Below are 23,087 nucleotides of genomic sequence, written 5' to 3'. Positions count from 1 at the left end.
CTTATGATTATTAGTAATGGATCCTTTGGACAAATTTGTGATGGATAAGGGCCCATTTGTAATGACTGTTAATGACATAATAATGCAATGTGAGTTTGTTTAAATAATGTCTGATTCACTTAGAGTGTAGCACTTGATGCACTGAGGGCAGCACATCTGTCAACATACTCAGTGGGTGAGCATCTATGTTTGATAGGATATATGGAAGCACATATCCATGAATGATTCTCTGCATAAATATTAACGTTTGAATGACTCGTTGGATAAGTGCCAATCTGTGAGTGATCATAATTGTATGTTCTTTGCAAAGATGACCCACTTGATAAAATGATAATGTATCCACTGTGGATCAAAAACAAAAGTTTTACCTTGGCATTGACAATCTCAATATGGACAAGTAGAGAGCCAAGCTCTAGCTCCTCACTGTAGCTGTTTTTCAAAGGCACGGATCTGTAACCTGTAAATAGGACAAGATCTTGACATTCATCAGGGTATCACTGACAGGCAAAGGCATCAGCAGATAAGGGCCAGTCCAACCAGCTCAGAAATATGCAATGCAATCTCAGTGAGCACACCCAAAATCAACACATACGCAGACATGAATGCATATACACACACAAGAAGTCACTTATAATTTGTGAACCCAACCTGGCACCTACCTAACAATATGGAGCCGTAAGATTGTGAAACAATTTAGATTTAAAGGCATGCAAGGTAGCCCATAAAAAGTAAGCTTCAACTCAATGATAATATCCAGCATGGCAATTTCCTTTAAGTTTAAAGAATGAGATAACTACACTCCATGGGTGAGAGTCTAATAGGTTTGAGCAATGTCTGCAAAGGTTCATGATAACATAGGAACATGTATGCGAGTATCATTATATAGTTGATATGATTGCCAGTCATAAAGTAAAGCCTTATCTTAACAGTATCCAACAGTGAGTTTGAAGGGAGTTAATGTATAAATACAATAAGATCAGAAAATGAAGGGACTATGATGAGCAGTGGGAAGGTTTTCCTTGCCAAAGGTTGTGAAATGCACCTCTCTCTGTGATGGCACAGGCATGTATTTTAAGGGGAAAAGCCCTCAAAAAAATGAAAAATGAAAATCGCTTATTGTCACAAGTAGGCTTCAAATGAAGTTACTGTGAAAAGTCCATAGTCGCCACATTCCGGCGCCTGTTCGGGAAGACTGGTACGGGAATTGAACCGTGCTGCTGGCCTGCCTTGGTCTGCTTTCAAAGCCAGCGATTTAGCCCAGTGTGCTAAACCATTCTATTGAAAAGTGTAATGACTTAGACCAGGCCTTTGAGATTGGCCAATTAGAATCCGAGTTCCCTGATTAGTGGCCCAATCAGCGAACCCCTTTCTCTGTATATAACAGGGAGTGTCAGTGTACTTCCAGTGTAGATAGTAAGCTGATTGCACCTGGTTGTTCTGCTGTTGGTTTTGTAAATAAAAGGAATTCTGGTGAAGGGACTTCTGCCTCCCTGGACTTATTACAGTGGCGACAAGAATGACCTGAAGGAACCTGCTCATTAGCAGCCATCACATATTGAGGGTAAGCCTTTATTTGGGAAGTTGGATTCTTTTGACCCTGCCGTGGAAGACTTGGCGGATGAAGTACTTTTTTTTAAGAGCAAATGATATTGTTCCAGATGAAAAGCAACGGGTCATTCTGCTGACCCCGTGTGGGCCGGCAGCTTTTGCCATATGCGCAGTCTCACTTTTCCGGAGGCGCCGGACACGTAAACATTCCATGAATTGATGGATTTAGTAAAAGAGTACTATGACCCTAAGCCACTTCTGAAGGTACTGGTTTTACTCAGCATTCCGAGACACGGGGGAGTCTGTCACTAATTCTTTAACAAGATTAAGGCGATTAGCAGAGGCTTGCAAAATTGGCCTGACACTGAATGAGATGCTCCAAGACCGGTTAGTGTGCGGAATAAATAATTCAGCAATACAAAAATGTCTGTTAGCAGAGGCTGAGCTGGATTGCAAACAAGCATTGCAGCTGGCTTTGGCCTTAGAAAAAACGGCGAATGGAGCACATGAGTTACAGGGTACTCCGATGGAGGTAGACGCCCACACCAGTTAAACTGAGTTAAGGGACTACCGCTGGGGGATAGGCAACCGCATAGCAACCCTCCGGAATGACTCGGATACTAAGGAACCCAGGCCCACTCGCAGAACCGCTCCCAAGGAATGGAAAATTAGGACCAGACAGATGGCAGCCCTTCGCCCGGTAAGATATTGTAGTTGTTGGCAGAGAGGAGAAATAGAAGGCCAAAACCAACATTTCGGAGAAGGCTACATAAGCCGGGGTACAGGAGAATGCACATCCTAGAAGTCCCACCTAACTCTGACGAGGAACAATTAAATTGTGTAACGATGGTTAAATCAAAACCCATTAAATTATCCATAAGACTGAATGGACGCGCCACATTAATGGAAGTCGACACGGGAGCAGCCGTATCAGTGATAGGGGAAACGGTATTGAATAAAATTCGCACTGGCCTCCAATCCTGATCCCTAACCAGAACCTCGGCAAAACTGAGGATGTACACAGGGGTACCATTTGAGTGTTGGGCACAATACATGTACCTGTGGCTTATGGAGGGCAACTGGTTAGGCAGCCTTTAATAGTAGTGAGAGGTGTGGGCCTAGCTTATTGGGCCGAAACTGGCTAAAAGAGCTCCGGCTGAATTGGGTAACATTTTCCAGCTGGAAAATGGTCGCCTGAGTGAACTCCTGTGCAAATACCCAGAGGTTTTCTGAGCAGGGCTTGGGACAATAAAGGGAGCAAAGGCGACATTACACGTAGATCCAGAAGCAATCCCAAAATTCTACAAGGCCTGACCAGTACCCTTTGTGTAAAAGGCAGAAGATTGATACTGAAATCAAAAGATTGGAGCGGGAAGGAATGATAAAACTGGTCCAGTTTGCAGAATGGCCGGCACCCTTGGTGCCTATCCTTAAGCCGGATGGCTAGGTCCGCCTTTGTGGAGATTTGGAACAAACGATTACTCGCTACTCACAGCTGGACAAATACCCAATTCCCCGGATTGAGGATTTGTATGCAAAGCTGGCTGGAGGACTCCTATTCTCAAAGCTGGATATGAGCCACACATATCTACAGCTGAAGCTGGACGAAGAGTCGCAAAAATTCTCAACGATAAACACCCTGAAAGGCCATTTTCAGTACACAAGATTACACTTCGAGGTATCGTTAGCCTGTGCGATATTCCAGAGGACAATGGAGAATATATTACAAGGGTTACCACAGGTCACCATTTACCTGGACGACGTCCTCATTACGGGAAAAACAAGGGCAGAACACCTGCAAAACCTCGAGGAAGTCCTTAGGAGGTTTTCAGCAGCAGGTGTGCGCCGAGAGAGGAAGAAATGGGTTTTCCTAGCACCTCAAGTAACTTATCTGGGGTACAAGGTTGATAAGTAAGGGCTACATGCTTTGGAGGATCGGGTGAGGGCGATTGAAGATGCCCGGCCCCCACCACAATCCAGGAGTTAAGATCTTTTTTAGGACTGGTGACGTACTACGGGAAGTTCATACAGAACAGGGATTACATGACCCCCTACACCAATTACTAAAAATGGGGCAAGCCTGGGAATGGCCCGCCCACCAAGACGGGGCTTTCAAGAAGATCAAACAACAGCTCGCCTCAGAAAACGTCTTGACACACTATGACCCCATGAAGGAGTTGATGCTCACGTGCGACGCGTCTCCATATGACGTTCGGGTAGTTCTGGCACACAGGGCAAAATGGACAGGAATAGCGTTTGCTTCCAGGACTTTAGCAGCAGCAGAGCGAAAGTACGCCCAAATTGGAAAATGAAAGACTGGCTGGAAAATGAAGGACTGGCTGTGATCTTCGCGGTGAAAAAGATTTCACAGTACTTGTATGGGCGGAAATTCACGATAATCACAGACCACAAGCCGTTGCGGGCATGCTGAACGAAGACACAGCAGTACCACCAATAGCTTCGGCCCGGATCCAACGCTGGGCCCTACTACTAGCAGCGTACCAATATCAACTGGAGCACCGGCCGGGAATCCAGGTGGCAAACACCGACGCACTAAGCAGGCTGCCATTACCGGATAACCCACCACTGGTACCCAGAATAGAAGAAACGGCGATGACACTACATTTCCTGGACACCCTTCCAGTGGCCGCACAAAACATTCATTTTGTGTTCAGAAAGGGACCTGGTTTTAGCAAAAATAAAACACATGGTGCTAACGGGGCGATGGAAAGACTAGTCCAGGCGGAATTCCACCCCTACTGGAGCAGAAGAGAGCAGATCACTGTGGAAGACAGGATACTGCTATGGGGAGCTCGAGTAATAATTCCAAGTTAAGGCCGTCGAGCCATACTGGCTGAACTACATTATGGGCACCCTGGAGTCTCAAAAATGAAGATGCTGCGTATGTCTGGTGGCCGGGCCTGGACACAGACATAGGGGCATTGGTAGCTCGATGCCAACAAGGGCAGAAGGTGCCACCGGCAGACCTGCTACACCCATGGGAATGGCTGGGTAGACCATGGTCGTGACTTCATGTCGATTTTGCAGGCCCGTTTATGGGTTCAACATTTTTTTGTGATAGTAGACACTCATTCCAAAAGGCTCGATGTCTACAAAATGAACTCAGCAAATACAACAGCAACCATTGCAAAGCTTCACACTTCGTTTCCAACACATGGTATCCCGGAGGTGTTAATTTCAGATAATGGATCGGTTTTCACCAGCCAGTGGTTCACAAAATTCATGAAGCCAAGTGGCATTCGGCACATATGGACGGCACCATTCCACCCGGCATCTTATGGTTTGGCGGAGAGAGCCGCCCAGACCTTAAAAGTCGGGTTGAAAAAACAGTCAGCAACATCAGTAGATACTAAACTGTCGCGATGGCTATTTGACTATAGGACAACCACACACACCATAATGGGAATAGCATCGGCGGAGCTACTCATGGGCAAGTGATTCCACTATTCCCAAATTTAAGCGGAAGAGTAGAAAGACACCAATGCAGGAGCCACGACAACACTTGCCGAGAAAGGCAGTTCAACGCGGGTGAAAAGGTGGGGATCAGAAATTATGCGAATGGCCCCAAATGGGTAGCGGGAATGGTGAAGGCCAGGACATGACCGTGTTGTATGAGATACGGGTGGGAGAAAGCGTAGTAAAACAGCACCTGGTGCAGGCCTCAGACTCATTTCCTCTCCCTGAAGGGGGCAAACCACTCCTCAGGCGTTCTCATCAGAAAAGATGGGCGCCTAACCGTTATATCCCCCCCCCCCCCCCCCGTCGGAGGCCGAAGTGGAGCATCCAGACCTGGCGCAAAAACAAATGAGACCCGTGAGTCACGAGGACCATGGGGGCTCCTCAGACTTTGGAGAGGAGGGGTGTTATAATTTAGACCATGCCTCTTGAGATTGGCCGATTAGAATTTGAGTTCCCTGATTAGTGGCCCAATCGGGGAACCCCTTTCTGTGTATATAACAGGGAGTGTCAGATCCTCAGCACTCCCAGAATAGACAGCAAGCTAATTGCACCTGGTTGTTCGCTGTTGGTTTTGTTAATAAAAGGAATTCTGGTGAAGGGACTTCTGCCTCCCTGGACTTATTACAGTAAGTATCATAGACTAGAATCATAAAATCCCTCCAGTACAGAAGGAGGCTATTTGACCCATTGAGTCTGCACCGACCCATCAAAAGTGCACCCCATCCAGGCCCACTCGCTCATCCCATCCCCGTAACCCCATAAGCTCAGCTACAAATCTTTTGGACACTAAGGGGCACTTTAGCACGGTCAATCCACCTAACCTGCACATCTTTGGACTTGTGGGAGGAAACCCATGCAGACAAGGGGGAGAAAGTGCAAACTCCATACAGGTGACCCAAGGCCTGAATTGAACCAAGGTCCCTGGCTCTGTGAGCCAACAGTGCTAACCACTGTGCCGCTGTGCTGACCTGTCCGATCAGCGGTGAAATTAGAATTGAATGGCAAGTTGCTATCGAGGATGGTATCAATGAAATTTTGAGTACATTTTAAACTGTATTTCAGGAAGATGATTTGTACAAGATGTCCTTTCAACAGAGTTCCACTACAGTACATAAACAGTGAGAAACTAGGATTGGTAGAGGTGCAGACAAACTCTGAAGTCGATAACGAAAAGCTAGCGCACAGAGACAAGGCTTATAGAATTTTGATCTTCATCTCAAAGAGGAGGTTATGCTTCAACAACACCAGCTAGAATTTATATAGCTCCTAAAATATTTCAAATCTCTTCCCAGGAACATGGGAGGAGGTGATGGCCTAGTGGTATTGCCCCTGGACAGAAATGGCCTAGCAAGCCACTCCGTTCAAGGGCAATTAGGGATATGCAATGAATGCTGGCATAGTCACCCAGTCATGCCCCACACCCCGCGAATGAATGAAACAAAAAAAAAATCAAACAATTAGACAACCAACCAGATGTAGGTTTTAAGGAGTGCCTTCAAGGGAAGAAACAGAGAGGCAGAGAGGTTTCACCAGGGAACTTCAGCCAATTTCAGGACATCAGTTGGCATGGTGAGAATGAGGGGCCATAGAGAGTGGCTGGGGGGCATGAGTTGGCATGGGATTTATGGGGGCATGGGCAAGATCTTTTGAGCTGCCTTTCAAAGGGTTCCTGAATCCAGACGATGGTTCAACGCTCCTCTGAAGGACCATGAAACACAAGTCATGGAGAAGCTGGCCCAACTCCATAAAAACTGGGAGGGGCGTGTGGCTACCTGCATTGGAACCGGCCCGGTTGGGGGTGTGGTGTGTGGGCTTGCTACCTGTACTATTATCCCACGTTGGCGAAAACCGCCAGTGCTGGGAATGGGAGCGGGAATCCTGGAATTTTTAATGGCTCCGGAGTCAGAGGCTGAATCTGTGGTTGATGCCAGGCCAGCATCTTCACCACCAATTCTCTGTCTCCATAGGTGTGCATTCTACTGGCTTATCAACTGATGACTTTGTGTTGGAGAAGGTAGTATGGCTGCGGTTGGAACGATCTTTCTTATCAAGAAAGTCACTTTTTAAATAAATCGTACTTGTATTCAGCTAAAGCAAATATATATGTATTATTTCTTTCAAAATGGCATGTAAGATAAAATTCAAGATGTCCGACACTTAAATGGACAGTGGCAGGCTTTCCCCGGGATCACGGATTCTAGGGGAAGAATCCCCGCTCGCTGAGAGCTACAAGCCAATCAGAGGCATGCAGCTGGCTGGAGGCGATGACTGCTGCTGGTGTGACACCCACCCAAGGCCTAGGCCGGGATTCTCCGTTCAGGAGTCTAAGTGCTCCCGCCAGCAGAGAATCTGGACAGGTCTCTGCCGGTGCTAGGAGTGTCCCCCATGTGCCATTCCATCCAGTGACTTGGAAAAACTTCTTTGTTTGGGAAATCAGGCTTTCCGTGCCATTCCATGGCACCCTGGGATCCGTGCTGCAATTGAGAGGGGCGGAACCCTAATCTCACGGACCGGTCCCGCACCTCTGAGATCGGAGTGCCATTTTTAAAGGGTGCTCCTATTTCCATTTGATGCTGCAGCACCCTCGCTCCACGGATCATAGGCAGTGCACCAAACCCACCCTAATCGCTGGCAATGCCCCCCCCCCCAATTCAGCACTCCTCCAACCGCCCCTCCAGATCCCGCCTTCAGCCCCCTACCTCACTTCTGAGTATGCCTCTCTGTTCTCGAGGACAAAACAGCTGTGGGAGATGCTCATTGTCTAGGAAGCACTCGAGAACAAAGAAGCAAACTCATAAAAACAATTACGGTTAGAGAAACAGCAGCTACCCCGACTTTCATTAATATCCTTGCAGAGTTATAAAAATAAACAATCTGATTCATCGCTTTGAAATTCTAGCAAGCTGTCAATCACGATGCTTTTAGCAGGCAACGGAGTGTGAATTTCAATGTAAACTATCCAGTTCAAAGCATTCAGCTCCCTAGCTGTACACAGTTCCTTCAATACTGCAAAAGACAATTAAATTGGCTGTGTGGAATCCACTTCAAAGGTTTCCACCACTTTAAAGGCATAACTTTCACCTTCACCTAAGACCTTTAGACTTAGCATACTGACAGACTTTTTAAAGGGTTTAGGGGTACAGATGAGCAAAATTGCACTGTATTATGGAAAAACTTTAACTATTACATACTGACTGTGGAGCTTGACTGTCTGTGTGGAGTTTGCAAGTTCTCCCCGTGTCTGCGTGGGTTTCCTTCGGGTGCTCCGGTTTCCTCCCATAGTCAAAAAATATGCAGGTTAGGTGCATTGGCCATGATAAATTGCCCCTTGGTTTCCAAAGGTTTATATGGGGTTACTGGGTTGCGGCGATAGGGTGGAAGCCTGGGCTCAAATCCAAGGGCCAGTGCAGACCTGATGGGCCGAATGGCGTCCTTCTGTAAATGTGATTAGTGCGTCCTGCCCTCTCATGAGCTTTTGCATGCTCCCGCTAAGTGGGGGTGGGATGCCCAACTGGGCCATGGGGAAATGCGCTCTGGCCGGCATAGCAGGCACGGAGACTCATGGCCAGTTTGCCGCCTGGCAGGAATTCAAATTTTACCCCCCCCATGGGATTCTCTGCCCGATCGGGATTCCTGATCTTAGCAACAGACAATCCCAACATTAGTAACATCGCTGGATCTCAGGCCACCAGTGCGTCTCGCCTGGGGGAATGGGTGGTGTGGGTGGGGGGCAGAGGCAGTGTTGGCAGCAATGGCAGGGGGTATATTTCTCAGCAGAACCCCCTTTCTGAGGCTGGGTCCCTCAATCAAGTCTTTGGTGGGACTTGCTTGTCATGCTCTCTGCATGGTGTGCCCCTGCCAGCTGACGGGTACCATTGGCAGTGGGATGGGGCCCAGAGGTGGGCATCAATTGCCCAGTGAAGGGTCCTGATTGACAGCAAGGTGGGAAAGGTGTCCACGGACCTCGCTGTACAGACTTAAATCGACACAAAACATGCCGGGGGAGGAGGGCATTAAATTCCCCCCCCATTCTCTCAACCTCCCCCATGAGGAGCAGGAGAGAAGAACAATTTCTCAGTCGAATCCACTGAATGTGGGTGTGCCCAGTGCTGACAGTGGATGCATTCCCAGCACTGACTTCCCTCACCCTCTCCTTATTAAAACACAATGAAATAATGCTCTTCATGCTAGGCTGCTAGTTACCTGTTTTCAGTCCTTTTACGGGATAGGTCGCCTGGGCCAGAAAGTTGGGGTCACTGAACATGTCCTCATCGTACACAATGAACTTCAAAAAGGCAAACTCGGGATTGTTGATGTCAAAGACAAATTGCTTGAAGAGCCAGACAGGATTTAATCCATTATCCGCTGGAAGAAAAATAAAACATAAGACGATGCAATGAAATAATGCTGTATTTAACATTTCTTTCGCCTGTGTTTCCTTTGCTTCTTCACTTTTCTTCCTTCCTCTCCCTCTGCCTGAAGGTCCTACGGAGCTTCCCGCATAATTCCCGCCAACAGCCATTCCTTACCTGCCCAAACCCATTTCCAGCAGGGATAATGATCAGGAACTGGAACCTTGGCTTATTTCCCACCCACTGTGACGTCAGTCGTGACGCTGAGGCAAGCTCAGCTCACAATACGGACCGGGGACTGAACCTGACACGACCATTTGTGTCAGGGACTTGCTCCCTGACTGGAAACGGGAAGAGTCGGATTTTCTAAGACTCCTGATTGCAACTCAACGACCCTTGCTGGGCCCCTGATGAATTGATCGGGTCTGTGCATCTGTTGGCATGCACTGTCAAAGCTCACAGAGGGGGAATGGCAACCCAGGTGAGGGATCAGAGAGTTGTCAATGCAGATGGGATTGTCTGCTGGAAAACAGGCAGCTCCCTGGGGAAGGGACAAAAACTGGCAAAAGAAACTGAAGCATATTTGGGGCAGCACGGTAGCCTTGTGGATAGCATAATTGCTTCACAGCTCCAGGGTCCCAGGTTCGATTCCGGCTTGGGTCACTGTCTGTGCGGAGTCTGCACATCCTCCCCGTGTGTGCGTGGGTTTCCTCCAGGTGCTCCGGTTTCCTCCCACAGTCCAAAGATGTGCAGGTTAGGTGGATTGGCCATGATAAATTGCCCTTGGTGTCCAAAATTGCCCTTAGTGTTGGGTGGGGTTACTGGGGTTATGGGGATAGGGTGGCGGTGTTGACCTTGGGCAGGGTGCTCTTTCCAAGAGCCGGTGCAGACTCGATGGGCCGAATGGCCTCCTTCTGCTCTGTAAATTCTGTGAAAGTCTATGAATTATCACCTCTCCCTTAATAAAATGGGGTATTTAGAATGATTCATTATTAATGAGGGAGAGACAAATAATGTGAGTTCTAGGTTTCTATGCTCACTATTATTAGGTGAGGTTAATGCAGGGTGGCGTTGTGGCACATTGGTTAGCACTGCTGCCTCAAAGTGGCAGGGTCCCAGGTTCAATTCCGGCCTCGAGTGACTGTCTGTGTGGGTTTCCTCCGGGTGCTCCGGTTTCCTCCCACAGTCCAAAGATGTGCAGGTTAGGTGGATTGGCCGTGATAAATTGCCCTTAATGTCCAAAATTGCCCTTAGTGTCCAAAGATGTGCAGGTTAGGTGAGGGTATGGGTTACAGGGCTAGGGTGGGGCAGTGGGCCTAGGTGGGATACTCTTTCAGTTGATTGCTGCAGACTCGATGGGCCAAATGGCGGCCTCCTGAATTTTCGCAGTAACTTGTTAATGTAAACCTACTTGTGACACTAATAAATATGATTATTATTATTGTAGGAATTCTATGTTTCTATATGACTTTGGTCTAGAGTTTTTGTACATAGCCCAGATTGTGTATATTCACAAGGTGGTGCGTGTGGAAAATTAAACATTACAATGTAGGCGTAGGATGTTAGGGTATATTTAAAGGCAAATTAATAATGTTTTACTTCTGAAGAGGATGTTTTAAGACACAGTCTAGGAGTAGTTTAAGACATGACTTGAGAGTAAATGGCACATGTTGGGGGGGGGGGGGGGGGGGGGGGGGTGGTGGAGAACCAGGTGACTTTGAATCTCTGATTCCTAAATCTCTCCACCAATGGAGCACTCCTCTCGCCATGTCAAAATCTGCTGCACTCCAATTGATAGAGATTGATTGCTGCGACTCGTCCAAAACGTCACTGTTGTTGTATCATGTAACTCCCCAGATGGTAGAAGGTCTTTCTTCCTTTCTTGCAATTCCTGCTGTACATAATAATAATCTTTATTGGTGTCACAAGTAGGCTTACATCAACACGGCAGTGAAGTTACTGTGAAAAGCCCCTATCATTGGGAGCAGAATAGAAACCGCTTCAGTCTGTACGCAATCCAGGCTGCACCAGAGCATTCATTACGGGGGTATAGAGGGGACTTCACTCTGTGTGCCTGACCTGGAAGGACTTGACCCAGCCGTTTAAATATTGTGTCCATCCTGTGCTGCACCCGCCTTTGCATACAAATTTACCAAGATGGATCAATAGGGAGGAAATGACGCACTGGTTGCTGGCAAAAGGCCAACAGTTCTAATGGAAGGCAATTGCCTCAATGTTAACACTGATCTCTCCACAGATATGGCCTGATTGACTGAGTGTATCCTGCATATTCTGTTTATACTTCAGATTTCCAGCCTCTGCAGGATTTAACTATTTGTGCAAGTTTTAAAGCTGTTGAAATGATTCTAAAGCTGTGTGTGACTCAGATTGTGTGTGAGGTGGTGGGAACATTATCAGTTGATCTTCAATGTCAAAGCTCATGTGAAGAATTCCCGACTGGTATAGGACCATAGGAAAGTTACAGCACAGAAGGAGGCCATTCGGCCCATCTTGCCCATGCCAGCCCGAGGACACCCCAGGTGCCCTTTCTAATCCCACCTAACTGCACCCAGTCCATAGCCCTGTAGCTTACAGCACTCAAGGTGCAGATCCGTGGCCCCATTCTCCTCTCCACAAAAGCTGTGCTGCTTTTAGGGAGTAAGAAGGGAGGGTGAAAAAAAAGGGAGGTGAAGAAAAGACGTTGTTGAGCATACATTCAGATCACCAGGTCACAGAGGAGGAGTCTCACTTACCCACCACTTCTGTCTTGTATTTGCTGTTGTCGTATTCTGCTCCACATACTTCTACCTCAACAAATGGACAAACGATACTCCTCCCATTCTTGGGCAAGTGTCGCGCTCCCAAGATCTGTCAGTTTAAGAGAATGAAATCAATAAGGACTCAGGGCCACAATATCGCCTCATGTATTCTTTTTTAAAGGGAGTGAAAATGCTGAATTCATCTCACTCTCTTTCTCTCTATCCCTCAAAGTAATGAGGACACTTGCTATGGGGCTCATGGTGAGAGTTTGCAGGTGGATTCCTTTAGGCCACGGGGATGCAGTTGTGCTGCACCTACCACATGATTCTGGCTGACCAGGAAATTCCACCTCACGATCGGTGTATCGGTAGGATTTGCAGGTTGACAATCAGCCTACGTTGCTGCGCCACAAATTTGCCGTGCGTGGCCATCAAGCCCTGGGGTGGGACTCGAATTCTGGGCTCAGTGGTGCGGCTGCTACTGACTCCGCACAAGGCTTCTTATGCTGAAATTCTATATCATCTTGTAAAATATCCATGCCCAATGGCTGGCAATACAGTGGTCCAGCGGGAAACTAAGCCATCTAAGACTATGCTGGGACAGCATTAGTGTTGCCCACAACAAACCGCATGTCAGGGCTGAAGGGGCAAAATCAGCGGTTTATTATTCAGTGATTCCCGCTGGCACACGATCGTGGTTAAGTGACCCACCAACAGTAATTGCCTGGATTTAATGAATAGCTGAAAAGGATTTGTTTATGCAGCAGGTTGATGTGATCTGGTGTGCAATGCCTGAAAGGGTGGGTAATAACTTTCAAAAAGGTACATAAAGGACAAAACAAATACAGAGCTACGGGGAAAGAGCAGGGATGTAGGACTAATAGGACAACTCTTTCAAAGCACCAGTATAGGCACAAAGATCTCCTGCTGTATTCATTTAATGAATGTTGAGGTAGATGGAGGGAGCTAAACAATAATGTCAGTTAAACAAGACCGGGAGAACTAGGATCCACCTCGCTGCCTCGGCCACTATATTATGGTCAGATTCCAGTTCCTGGTACTAACTGCTGTGAAACATCAGTTGTGATGACGAAGTACATAGCAGATAACAGTGTAGCGGCAAGGTGTAGAGTGCACAAGCTACACTCCGACTCTTCCCTGAGCCTCTCTCTGCGTGTAGCCCTTCCTGAATAGTGACCAACTGTGTGAACCTGTGCTCTCAGAAACCCGGGGGACAGGAATCTTAACCCAACATTTATTGGATCTTCGGGAGATGTGGACATGAAATTAAACTTGGCAAATTGGATCCAAAATTGGCTTTGTGGCAGGAGGCAGAGGGTGTTTTTGTGAATGGAAGCCTGGGTCCAGTGGTGTTCCACTGGGATTGGCACTGGGGGTCCATTGCTGTTTGAAGTATACATTAATGGTCGCGATGGAAATGTAGGGGGTGTGATCAGTAAGTTTGAAGATGACACAAAAATTGGTGGTGTGGTAAGTAGTGAGGAAGAAAGCCTTTGATTACAGGGTGATATAGATGTGCTGGTCAAATGGGCAGAACATTGGCAAATGGAATTGAACTCTGAAAAGTGTGAGGTGATGTATTTTGGAATGACCAGCAAGGCAAGTGAACATACAATGAATGGCAGAACACGAGGAAGTACAGAGGGCTAGAAGGATCTTAGCGTGCATGTTCACAGATCCCTGATGCAGCAGGACAGGTAGATAAGGTGGTTAAGGATGCAGATAGGATACTCTCTTTCATTGGCTGAGGCAAAGAATATGGGAGCAGGGAGATTATGATGGAGCCGTACAAAACAGAGTATTGTGTGCAGTACAGGTCGTCACAGTACAGGAAGGATGCGATTTCACTTGAAAGGGTGCAGAGGAGATTCTACAGGATGTTGCCTGGGCTGGAGCGTTTCAGCTATGAAGAGAGGTTGGTTTCGGCTGGGCTTGTTTTCCTTGGAGAAGAGAAGGCCCAGGGGGAACCTGATTGAGGTGTGCAAAATTATGAAGGACGAAGGTGAGGCAGATAGGAAGAAGAGTTTGCCTCTCAGTTCAGGGTTCAATAACCAGGGGGCATAGATTTAAGTGAATTGTCAGGAGGTTTTGAGGGGATTTGAGGGAAAGTCTTTTCACCCAGAGGATGGTTGGAATCTGGAACTCACTGCTTGAAAGGGTGGTAAAGGCGAGAACCCTCACATCATTTAAGAAGTATTCAGATGAGCACATGACATGTCATAGCATACAAGGCCATGGACCAAATGCTGGAAAATGGAATTCGAATAGATAGGAACTTGATGGACGGCACAGACACGATGGGCCGTGACGCACTATCAATTACGACGAGACGCGAGGCTTTATTACGCAGAGATGTGTAGCCTCCCGCAGCTACTGCTGAAATGGCTGCAGCTTGGAGAGCCCACACATTTATAATCCGCCTATTGGGCGGAGTCAGCAGGCAGAGATCTACCCCCGTAACTGTAGTACAGGGGCCTTGCCGTAAAACCCCTCGTAAGCGGTATATACAATACAACAGTGGTGACTACCACAGGCCGAAGGGCCTCTTTCTGTGCTGTAGAACTCTATGAAGGGAGAGAAGAGACAGCTTATGTAGCAGTGTAGTAGAGTAGCACATCGGAAATTCAAACCAGCACTGCCAATGCCTTGCTGCTAAAGTGAGGTGTGCATAGCAATGTCAGCCATTTTGTTGTGATCAGGCTTTGGGCAGAGGTATGTGGTGAGGCCAATCAGTCTGTCTGAAAAACAGCCCAAGAAAAGGTATAGGAAAAAGGTCATCTACTAGTGCCTCGGGAAACTTGAATAAACAGAGAAGAAATGGACAAAGGTCTCCTTTTACGGCTGGTCCTACATTCGGTAAGTTTGGGCAATCTTACTCAAAATTCCAGGGGCAAATGGCCTTAGAAAGACAGACGGACAATGTAAAAATGTTACTTTAGTGCTGTTGGGGGAGCTCTTCTCAGCTTTGGGCTATTGCACATTGTTACAAGACTCACTAAGGGCCCGATCGAATGGCCTAGTTGGGCCCAACACGGTGATGCAACAAAGCCGTTAAATCTCGTGAGAGGTCTCTCGCAAGATTTGCGACACTCGGAAGGCCTAGTGAGATATAATGATGAGATGAACATATTTATGTGAACCATTAGGCTCATTAAGAATGACTACACCGGATTCTCCTGAGACCCAGGAATGATCGTTGGTGTCTGGGAGCCCTCTCCATGGTGCCAGTTAGCACTGGACCACAGAGTGGACCGAGCGTAACTACACCTGGGGGATGGGGGGGGGTCTCCCATGCCATCGGAGGCCCCAGTGTAGTTGCGCTCTGGGCAGGGTGGTACCCTGCCACTCCTGTTGCCACCTCAGTACCTTGACACTGCTAGCCTGGCATCTCGGCACTGTCACCTGGGCACCCTGCCACTGTAGCCTTGGCACTGCCATGCTGGCAGGGGCACTGCCAGGGTGCCATGCTAGTAGTGCCAAGGTGCTCAGGTGCCAGTTTCGCTGTGCCAGGGATCGGGCTTGGGGGTGCACTGTCCTTAAGAGGTGGGGTGAGGGGGGGCTTGAAGACCCCTTAAGAGGTTTGTTGAGGTAATGGGAGTGTCTGGAGGCCGTGATGAGGTGTCCAAGGGGGGGGGGGTTTGAGAGATCGAGACTGCCTTTATGAATGGTGCCCTGCTCGCTTCCTGTACTGAGGGTGGTAGAGCGGGCCATTGCGGCTTTCCTCATGGAGCTTGTCGAAGCCCTCCTGCTCTTTCTGGTCCCACAAAGAAAAATTTCAGACTCACTGTGGAGGATCCCTTTTGTCTGCAGACCAGATCTGCTTCAAGTGAACATGAAAGGTGTGGTGGCTACATGCACAAGCCCCAGGCAAATTTACGTCAGCTAGGGTCATATTAACATCACGATAAGTGCATGAGGCTCCAACCTGTTTCTGCAAAAACCAAAACCACTGGCATTAAAATCGGTAAGAATGGAGCTAGAAACTGAGCTGCTCATTCTTCACTGCTCACCCACTCCGCTCCCACCCAGAGTAAAGAGGTTCAAATCCCTCATGTGGTTTCAGCATGTGTCAGGTTACTCAGATCCCTCATAGTGAAACAAAATGGCCGCCACTTGCCTGAAGCTGCATGGTGATTGGCTCCACACCCTTGAGAGTGTTCTTGTCAAAGGGGTCAAAGCTCTCCTCTCTCATGATGTCAGGGTGCAAAACATACCCACTCTTTCCATTCATGGTGAAGATCGCCTGGTTCAGCTGCATGGGTTTGTCTGCGCAAAAAAAAGAAATTCCAAAGCCCTCTCAGACTCAAAGTTCATTTCCTGTTTTTTAAAAACCATGTCAGTGATTTTCCGACACAGTTCCCAGTATTTACAGTGCCTCTGTTCTTTTTTTTTAGCTGAAACCTTCTCTATCTAATACTCGGGTCCACCAGGGCTAGTTCTGATTTTCATGGGTAAACCTACAAGAGAGCAAGGGGGTAAATTTCCATTTTCCCATTCATCTTCAGGCATGGAAACCCCACATAAGTGACATAAAAGTTACTCCCTAAGTGACAGTACTTAGCAATTGTGACCTTCACAGTTGAATTCTCGTCGACAATGAAGACAGTTTTGCAAAGAGTCACCAAACTGCAAATCTCCAATCAGTTTAATCACCTCTCTAGCTGAGGAATGTTGAATCCAATTATATTACACCTAATACCCAACCCATCCGAGATCAGCTCATTGAGCACAGATCAGGCTTGTCGGACTTAGTTAATCATTAGATCAACTCACTGAGCCTTTCTGACCCATATGGCTCTGTTCCCCATGTTCAGCAAAAGGAGCCACCAGAGGGAGTTAGTCATTGCTCCTGTAATTACTGTTCAACCCAGCAGAGGGGGCTGCAGTCCAATTATTTAATTCAGAGCTGTGGTTACAACAGCACAAATCATAAACACTCTTGACATAGAGAAAATCATTGCAGGGCATTTCACAGATAGGACTGCCAGAAGTAGGACACATTCTTGAAAGTGACTTCTGACTGGCCTATTTATTTAACACACAGATGCTCCATTGGCAATCCTGGAGGGATGAAACGCTGTTCAGAAAGGCGCAAGAAAGCATGGGTTCTGAATCAGAGGGCTGACCAAAATCTTGATTCAAGAGTTGTATTTTGGAGAGAGGCTTAGAGGAGATGGATTTAGGGAAGGAATTACAGAACATGGGGCCGAGATGACTGAAGGGTCACTCAGCAATGTTGGACTGATAGGATATTGGTAGCAGGATTTGGATATTGGTAGCAGGATTTTGGACGAGCAGAATTATGGATCTTTAAGGTAACACCGGCATGGATGAAGACTTTGGTGGGTGATGGGCTGAGGTAATGGTGGGGATGGGCAACTTATGGAATTGCGGTCACCGTGATAGAGTGGCTATGCGCTTGGAAACTTAATTTGGATTCCAACAGATTGCTGAGGCTGGGGAAACTGAGCCAGGTTAGAATCATGGCAAGATAAAGGAGAATATGTTGGAAACTCAAGGTGGTCGCTTTAATTTTCCCAATTTTTGTCTCAAGGAAATGACAGTTTATCCGATGCTTGATCTCACACAGCATCGGGGGAGTGGAGAGGTCGAGAGAGCAGGTGAAAGCATAACGCTGGTTGTAAGCAGCATGCTTGCGGAAGGCCCTGTGTCACCAGCGGAAAGCATGTAGATGAGGAAGAGGGAGAGGACTAAGTGGTGGATCCTTGGGGGGTCCTGAGATTATGGTATTGGGCGGGAAGGAAAGTCATCACCCGAGCTTCTCTGTCTATGATTGAATACGGTGGTGTCAACGAGAACAATGCTTTCCATAGAATCCCTACAGTGCAGAAGGAGGCCATTTGGCCCATCGGGCCTGCACCGACCCTCTGAAAAGAGCACCCTATCCAGGCCCATTCTCCCGCCCTATCCCCATAACCCCACCTAACCCGCACATCTTTGGACTGTGGGAGGAAACCGGAGCACCCGGACGAAACCCACGCAGACACGGGGAGAACGTGCAGACTTTACACAGACAGTCACCCGAGGCTGGAATTGAACCCTGGTCCAGTGAGGCAGCAGTGCTAACATTTGCCTCCCTTTGCCTTTGAGCGAGTGTAACTCACTCCTTGGTGTAGCTGGTTACAGAAAATGTACCTGGTGTCTGGAAGTTGAGGGCGACCAGCTGGCTGCCGCAGATCCACATGGGCAGTGGGTCATAGTTGGAGGAATCCAGGCGCTGCCCCTTGGGGTAGACACGGCTCAGCTGCCGGTGGTTATACTGAAGAAACTTCTTGCCTTTACTCTTGTTGGCGTATTTCTCCGCCTTCGTTTCGGGGAAGGATGACATGTCTCTGTAGCAGGCCTTATCTGACCCGATCTCTGTAGGACGAGACAAAGCAAGGTCAGCAAAGAAGCACCAGTCCAGAGTGGGCTAACGAGGTACGTCAACTCATCTCTTCACAAGATTCACTGTTCATCAATGATATAGTGACCCTCCTGGCACTTAAATTACTCCTTCTTTGGATTATACAACACAGAGAATTATTGATTCATTGACCAGAGATTCCCTCGGAGCTCTTTGCATTCTACGCCTGTAACTTTGGCAGAGGGTGAGATGGGAGCAGGTACTCCCAACCTTGCATTAGTGGAGCGGCAATGTATTGAGGAAATTCTGCATTCGCTAGATCAGAGAATTTGTGTTCCTCAAGAACTGAGGAAGGCAGGAAGTTCCATTTCATGTGCTCAATGTCAGCATCGAACGCCCCCAGGTCAGATTTGCAGTGGGACAAGCAGAAAGAAGCTGGTTGTGTACTCCATCAGCAATGGGCCTCAGCCCAAAGGAGAGATCCTGACCCAGCAGCTAACCTGAGGGCATTCAGAATGACAGAAACAACACGAGGTCAACGGACTTCGATTTCTACAACAGCTCCTTTGCCAGCAGAAGAGATGTCGAGAACCTGGTGCCTTTTTGGGTGGTTTGAGAAGCCTTCCAGCCCCTCGGAGGGCTTTTTAGCGGAGGCAGCTGGCTCAATGATGTCATAGGCTACATCGATCCTCGGCTTCAACAGAGACACATTTTGCCTAAGCCATGAAGATTTGATTACCTCAGGTTAGTGAAGGTCTTTCAGAAGGCCTCACAGGATCTCCTGTTAGCACTCAGCTGATCTGAGTTGTCACATTAAGGCCTTTTAAGGGTGCAAAGGGTAGCGTGGAATTCCGCTTGATCAACCCCTTAATGGAAAATTTGTCCATGGCCCTCTACTGTACTGGAAAATACTAACCGGGAGAAATTGTGTGTTATTTTCCCTGTCCTGCTCCCCGGCCTCTCTTTGTTTCCATTCCAACAGAGAGGAGGGGCTTTTAAAATGATGAAGGGTTTTGATCACAGGAGTTGGTAAAGATTATTTCTGCTAATTGGAAAAGCAGTGCTGTGGGGTGATCTGTTTAAGACGATCATTCAGAATGAGAAGGGAGGTTAGGAGACAGAGGTCAGGGTTTTCATCATCGAGGCGGGTAGCAGGAGGAGGGACATTTTCCGTCTCTGTTGTCATGCGAGAGTGCCTTTAAGAACTCGATGTTTAAGCAATGTACCTTTAAGAAAACAGTGATGTCATAGAGTGGGTGGAGCTCAGCTCAGTTCAGCCATTTTGCAGTTGAAAAAGTACCTGGCTGGTTTTGCTGAGAGCAGTTTAAAAGTGCCTGGCTGTTTTCCTGTGAGCTGATTAAAAAGGAGAAAGCCAGTCTGAGACAGCAGCTTGAGGAGTTCTGGTTTTCTGTGAGTTGCTTGAAGGGAGAAAGCCAGTTTAAAAAGCAGTGGGTGTGTGTCTGTGTGTCCAGAGAGCTGCAAGAAGAAAGCAAGGTGCTGGAGCTGAAATCAACCAAGCTAATATATCTCTGCCATTCTACAGAAAATATATATATCCTTTAACCTGATGTGATTTTGTTTAAAGGTGTTAAGTCTCTTGGAAGTTTGAAGGAACATTGTAAGGAAGTATTTGCTGTTGCAATATTTTCTGAGTTATCTTTGAAGTAAGGGGTGTTAAGAGATCCAATGTTTATTTAAGATGTTAAGTTGAGTTCATGGAATAAACAGTGTTTTGTGTTTAAAAGCCCACGTGTCCATAATTGTAATCCCACACCTAGGGAAAGCCATTTGCTAGCAAAAGCAACAAATCCATTAAAGGGAGAGGTTGGTTGAACTCCATGCGGGGGTTCTGAAAACGCCTCGCCCATAACACTGTGCGCCCGCCTTGGGAGAAAGTGCTGGAGTGGTTCTGACTGGAGCCGGGCCTACCGCCACCAGTAACAGTGTGGAGGCAGTCACTGGGCCTGCCAGGTGCCGAGGTGGGCTGTTTAAAAGGTTTGCCCCAGTGCACTGGGAACAAGTTCCACCAGAACCCATCTTGCTGCACATCTTTGGGGGTGAGACCCATGCAAACATGGAGGGGGATGTGCAAACTCCACACGGACAGTGACCCGCATTCGAACCCGGGTCCTCAGCGCTATGAGGCAGCAGTGCTAACCACTGCACCACCGTGCTGCCACTACGTGGATAAATATTCAATGACAGCAAAGAAATGTGGGATGAGGTCAGGCAGAGTGAATTGTTCTGGATCAGTCTAGTGAACAGCAGCACGACAACAATAACTTGCATTTTTCTAGCATCTTTAGTACAGTAAAACATCGGAAGGCATTAGGGCCAAAAGGCCTCCTTCTGTGCTGCTAACCCCAGTGTTCTTTATTAATGAGCGATGCCTTTTGCCCAGACAAGAACAGTAGGCCCAATAAATGTGCTGAATTAGGGTCATGTTACATCTTAGTCTTGTCCACATGGCAATTTGATTTGAAGGTAAAAGTAACTCCACAAAATAAATTGCCAGAAGATATAATGATAGGAAATTGAATGTTTCCACTCGAATGGCAAAAAGTATGAAGTCAAACTTACTTTCTTCGTCAAAAGGCACAGGACGACAGTAGACAACCAGCTCTGACAATTCCAGTGCAATCTTCTTCCGCCTTTCCATTATTTTTCCTTCTTGCATCTGTTACAAAGAGAGATGGACATTTAACACCATTGTGGGGAACACAGACTGCAGTAGTCCAAGGAGAAGGTCCAGCACCACCTTCTCGAGGATAATAATGGGCATTTAATCCCACCTTTGCCAGCCCACACCCTGAAAACAAAAAGCAAACTTTATTTTCTTATCGTCCTCTTCCAAAGGAGTTGATTCATTCTGGGTTACAGTTCACCGGTACTGCCTGTGTTCCGGCACCTTGGCCAAGTGACCATCCTCTATGTATGAATCTCGACAAGTCACTCAACCTTAAAAAGCATCGGCCCGAGATCTAACCGAGTCACATCTAATGTCTACCGGTAGGCGTTTTCGAGCAAGATTGTGGGATCAGAACATAGGGACAGTGGTAGGCCATTCAGCCCCTCAAGCCTGCTCCACAATTCAATGAGGTCATGGCTGGCCTGTGGCCTAACTCCAGATCCCTGCTTTGGCCCATATCCATTAATATCTTTGCTTAACAAAACTCTATCTCAGATTTGAAATTAACAACTGATCTAGCATCAATTGCCATTTGTGGAAGAGAATTCCAAACCTCTACCATCCTTTGAGTGGAGGAATGTTTCCTAAGATCTCTTCTGAACGGTCTAGCCCTAATTTTTAGGCTATGTCCCCTTGTTCTAGAACCTCCAACCAGTTAAAGAAATATCCTCTTTATGTACCCTGTCTTTCCCTGTTAATATCTTGAAGACTTCAATCAGATCAAACAACTAGACATGAGAACTCTGGCCGACTCTTCCCCCACTAACCAAAGTATTTGAAGGATACCAGATCAGAGCTTGATAGTGGGGATGTGAACAGCGCTTCTGCCTCAGAAACACAAGAACCATTGCATTCCTGTGGAATATTTGAGCATCTCAGTCCATACCGATCCTATTCCATTGCCAATCAATCCCATTAAGATATAATCCCAGTCAGACATATAACGATCCTTTTCAAGAAGTTGATCGGCTGGCTTCAGCTCCAGCATGCATCAATTATCTGTATTCTCAGGGAAAATACCGTCAGTCTTGCATGAGACATGTTAATTTTAAACAAATATGCTCTAATTCACTGCTCGCAGTTAAATACCTCACTTACATCACTGTCATTCAGACTTTTAAAACCAAAATCATGTTTTATAGTCACCTGTGCTTGCATCAATGGACACGCATACAGACACATATACGCATGGATAGTCACGCACAGACACAGATGCACAGACACGCACATGCACATCCACAGACGCACAGACCCACACACACGCAAACATAGACACACACAGCCACACACACAGACACAAACTCACATGCTTAAACACACACGCACCAGGCACATACATAGACATACACACAGACACATATGCACAGACATACACACATACAGACATAAACTCACACACATAAACACACATGCACCAGACGCGCGCACACATGCACAGACACACACATTCCCTGAATAGTGATCAGGAGCAAGAAAGATATTTTCCCTTCTCTAATTCAAACTATGACATGGCTAAAATCAGCTAACTCAACAACAGCAATATATCAATGTGTATTTATATAGATTTAGCTCAGTGCATTAGACAGTTGGTTTGTGATGCAGAACAAGACTAGCAGTGCCGGTTCAATTCCTGTACCAGCTTACCCGAACAGGCGTCGGAATGTGGCGACGAGAGGCTTTTCTCATGAACTTCATACTTGTGACAATAAAAGCTTATTATTATAGCATCTTTAATATAGTAAAATATTGCAAGGTACTTTACAGCTGAGTTATCAGGCACAGACTGACACCAAGCTAAAGAAGGAGATATTAGAACAAGTTGTCAAATGCTTGTACAAAATGGTAGCTTTTAAACTGTGCCATAAAGGAGG

The 23,087-nt window shown here is 47.1% G+C and overlaps 1 protein-coding gene across 4 annotated transcripts in view; it reads right to left on the bottom strand.

Annotated features, from left to right (window-relative positions):
* Positions 1-23,087, bottom strand: part of LOC140385753 (1-phosphatidylinositol 4,5-bisphosphate phosphodiesterase gamma-1-like) — a 439,770-nt gene that overhangs the window by 27,866 nt on the left and 388,817 nt on the right. For all 4 annotated transcript variants that reach the window (XM_072468226.1, XM_072468225.1, XM_072468227.1 and 1 more), the window contains 6 exons: positions 21,108-21,204; positions 18,317-18,541; positions 16,278-16,426; positions 12,134-12,248; positions 9,232-9,393; positions 369-457 (listed from right to left, as the gene is read on the bottom strand). In XM_072468226.1, coding sequence (XP_072324327.1) covers positions 369-457; positions 9,232-9,393; positions 12,134-12,248; positions 16,278-16,426; positions 18,317-18,541; positions 21,108-21,204 — 837 coding nt within the window. The remainder of the gene's footprint in view (positions 1-368; positions 458-9,231; positions 9,394-12,133; positions 12,249-16,277; positions 16,427-18,316; positions 18,542-21,107; positions 21,205-23,087) is intronic.

Source organism: Scyliorhinus torazame, chromosome 11, assembly GCF_047496885.1.
Source record: "Scyliorhinus torazame isolate Kashiwa2021f chromosome 11, sScyTor2.1, whole genome shotgun sequence".
NCBI lineage: Eukaryota > Metazoa > Chordata > Chondrichthyes > Carcharhiniformes > Scyliorhinidae > Scyliorhinus > Scyliorhinus torazame.
Note: the sequence above shows the minus strand (reverse complement) of the source record. Positions and strands in the feature narration are given on the sequence as shown.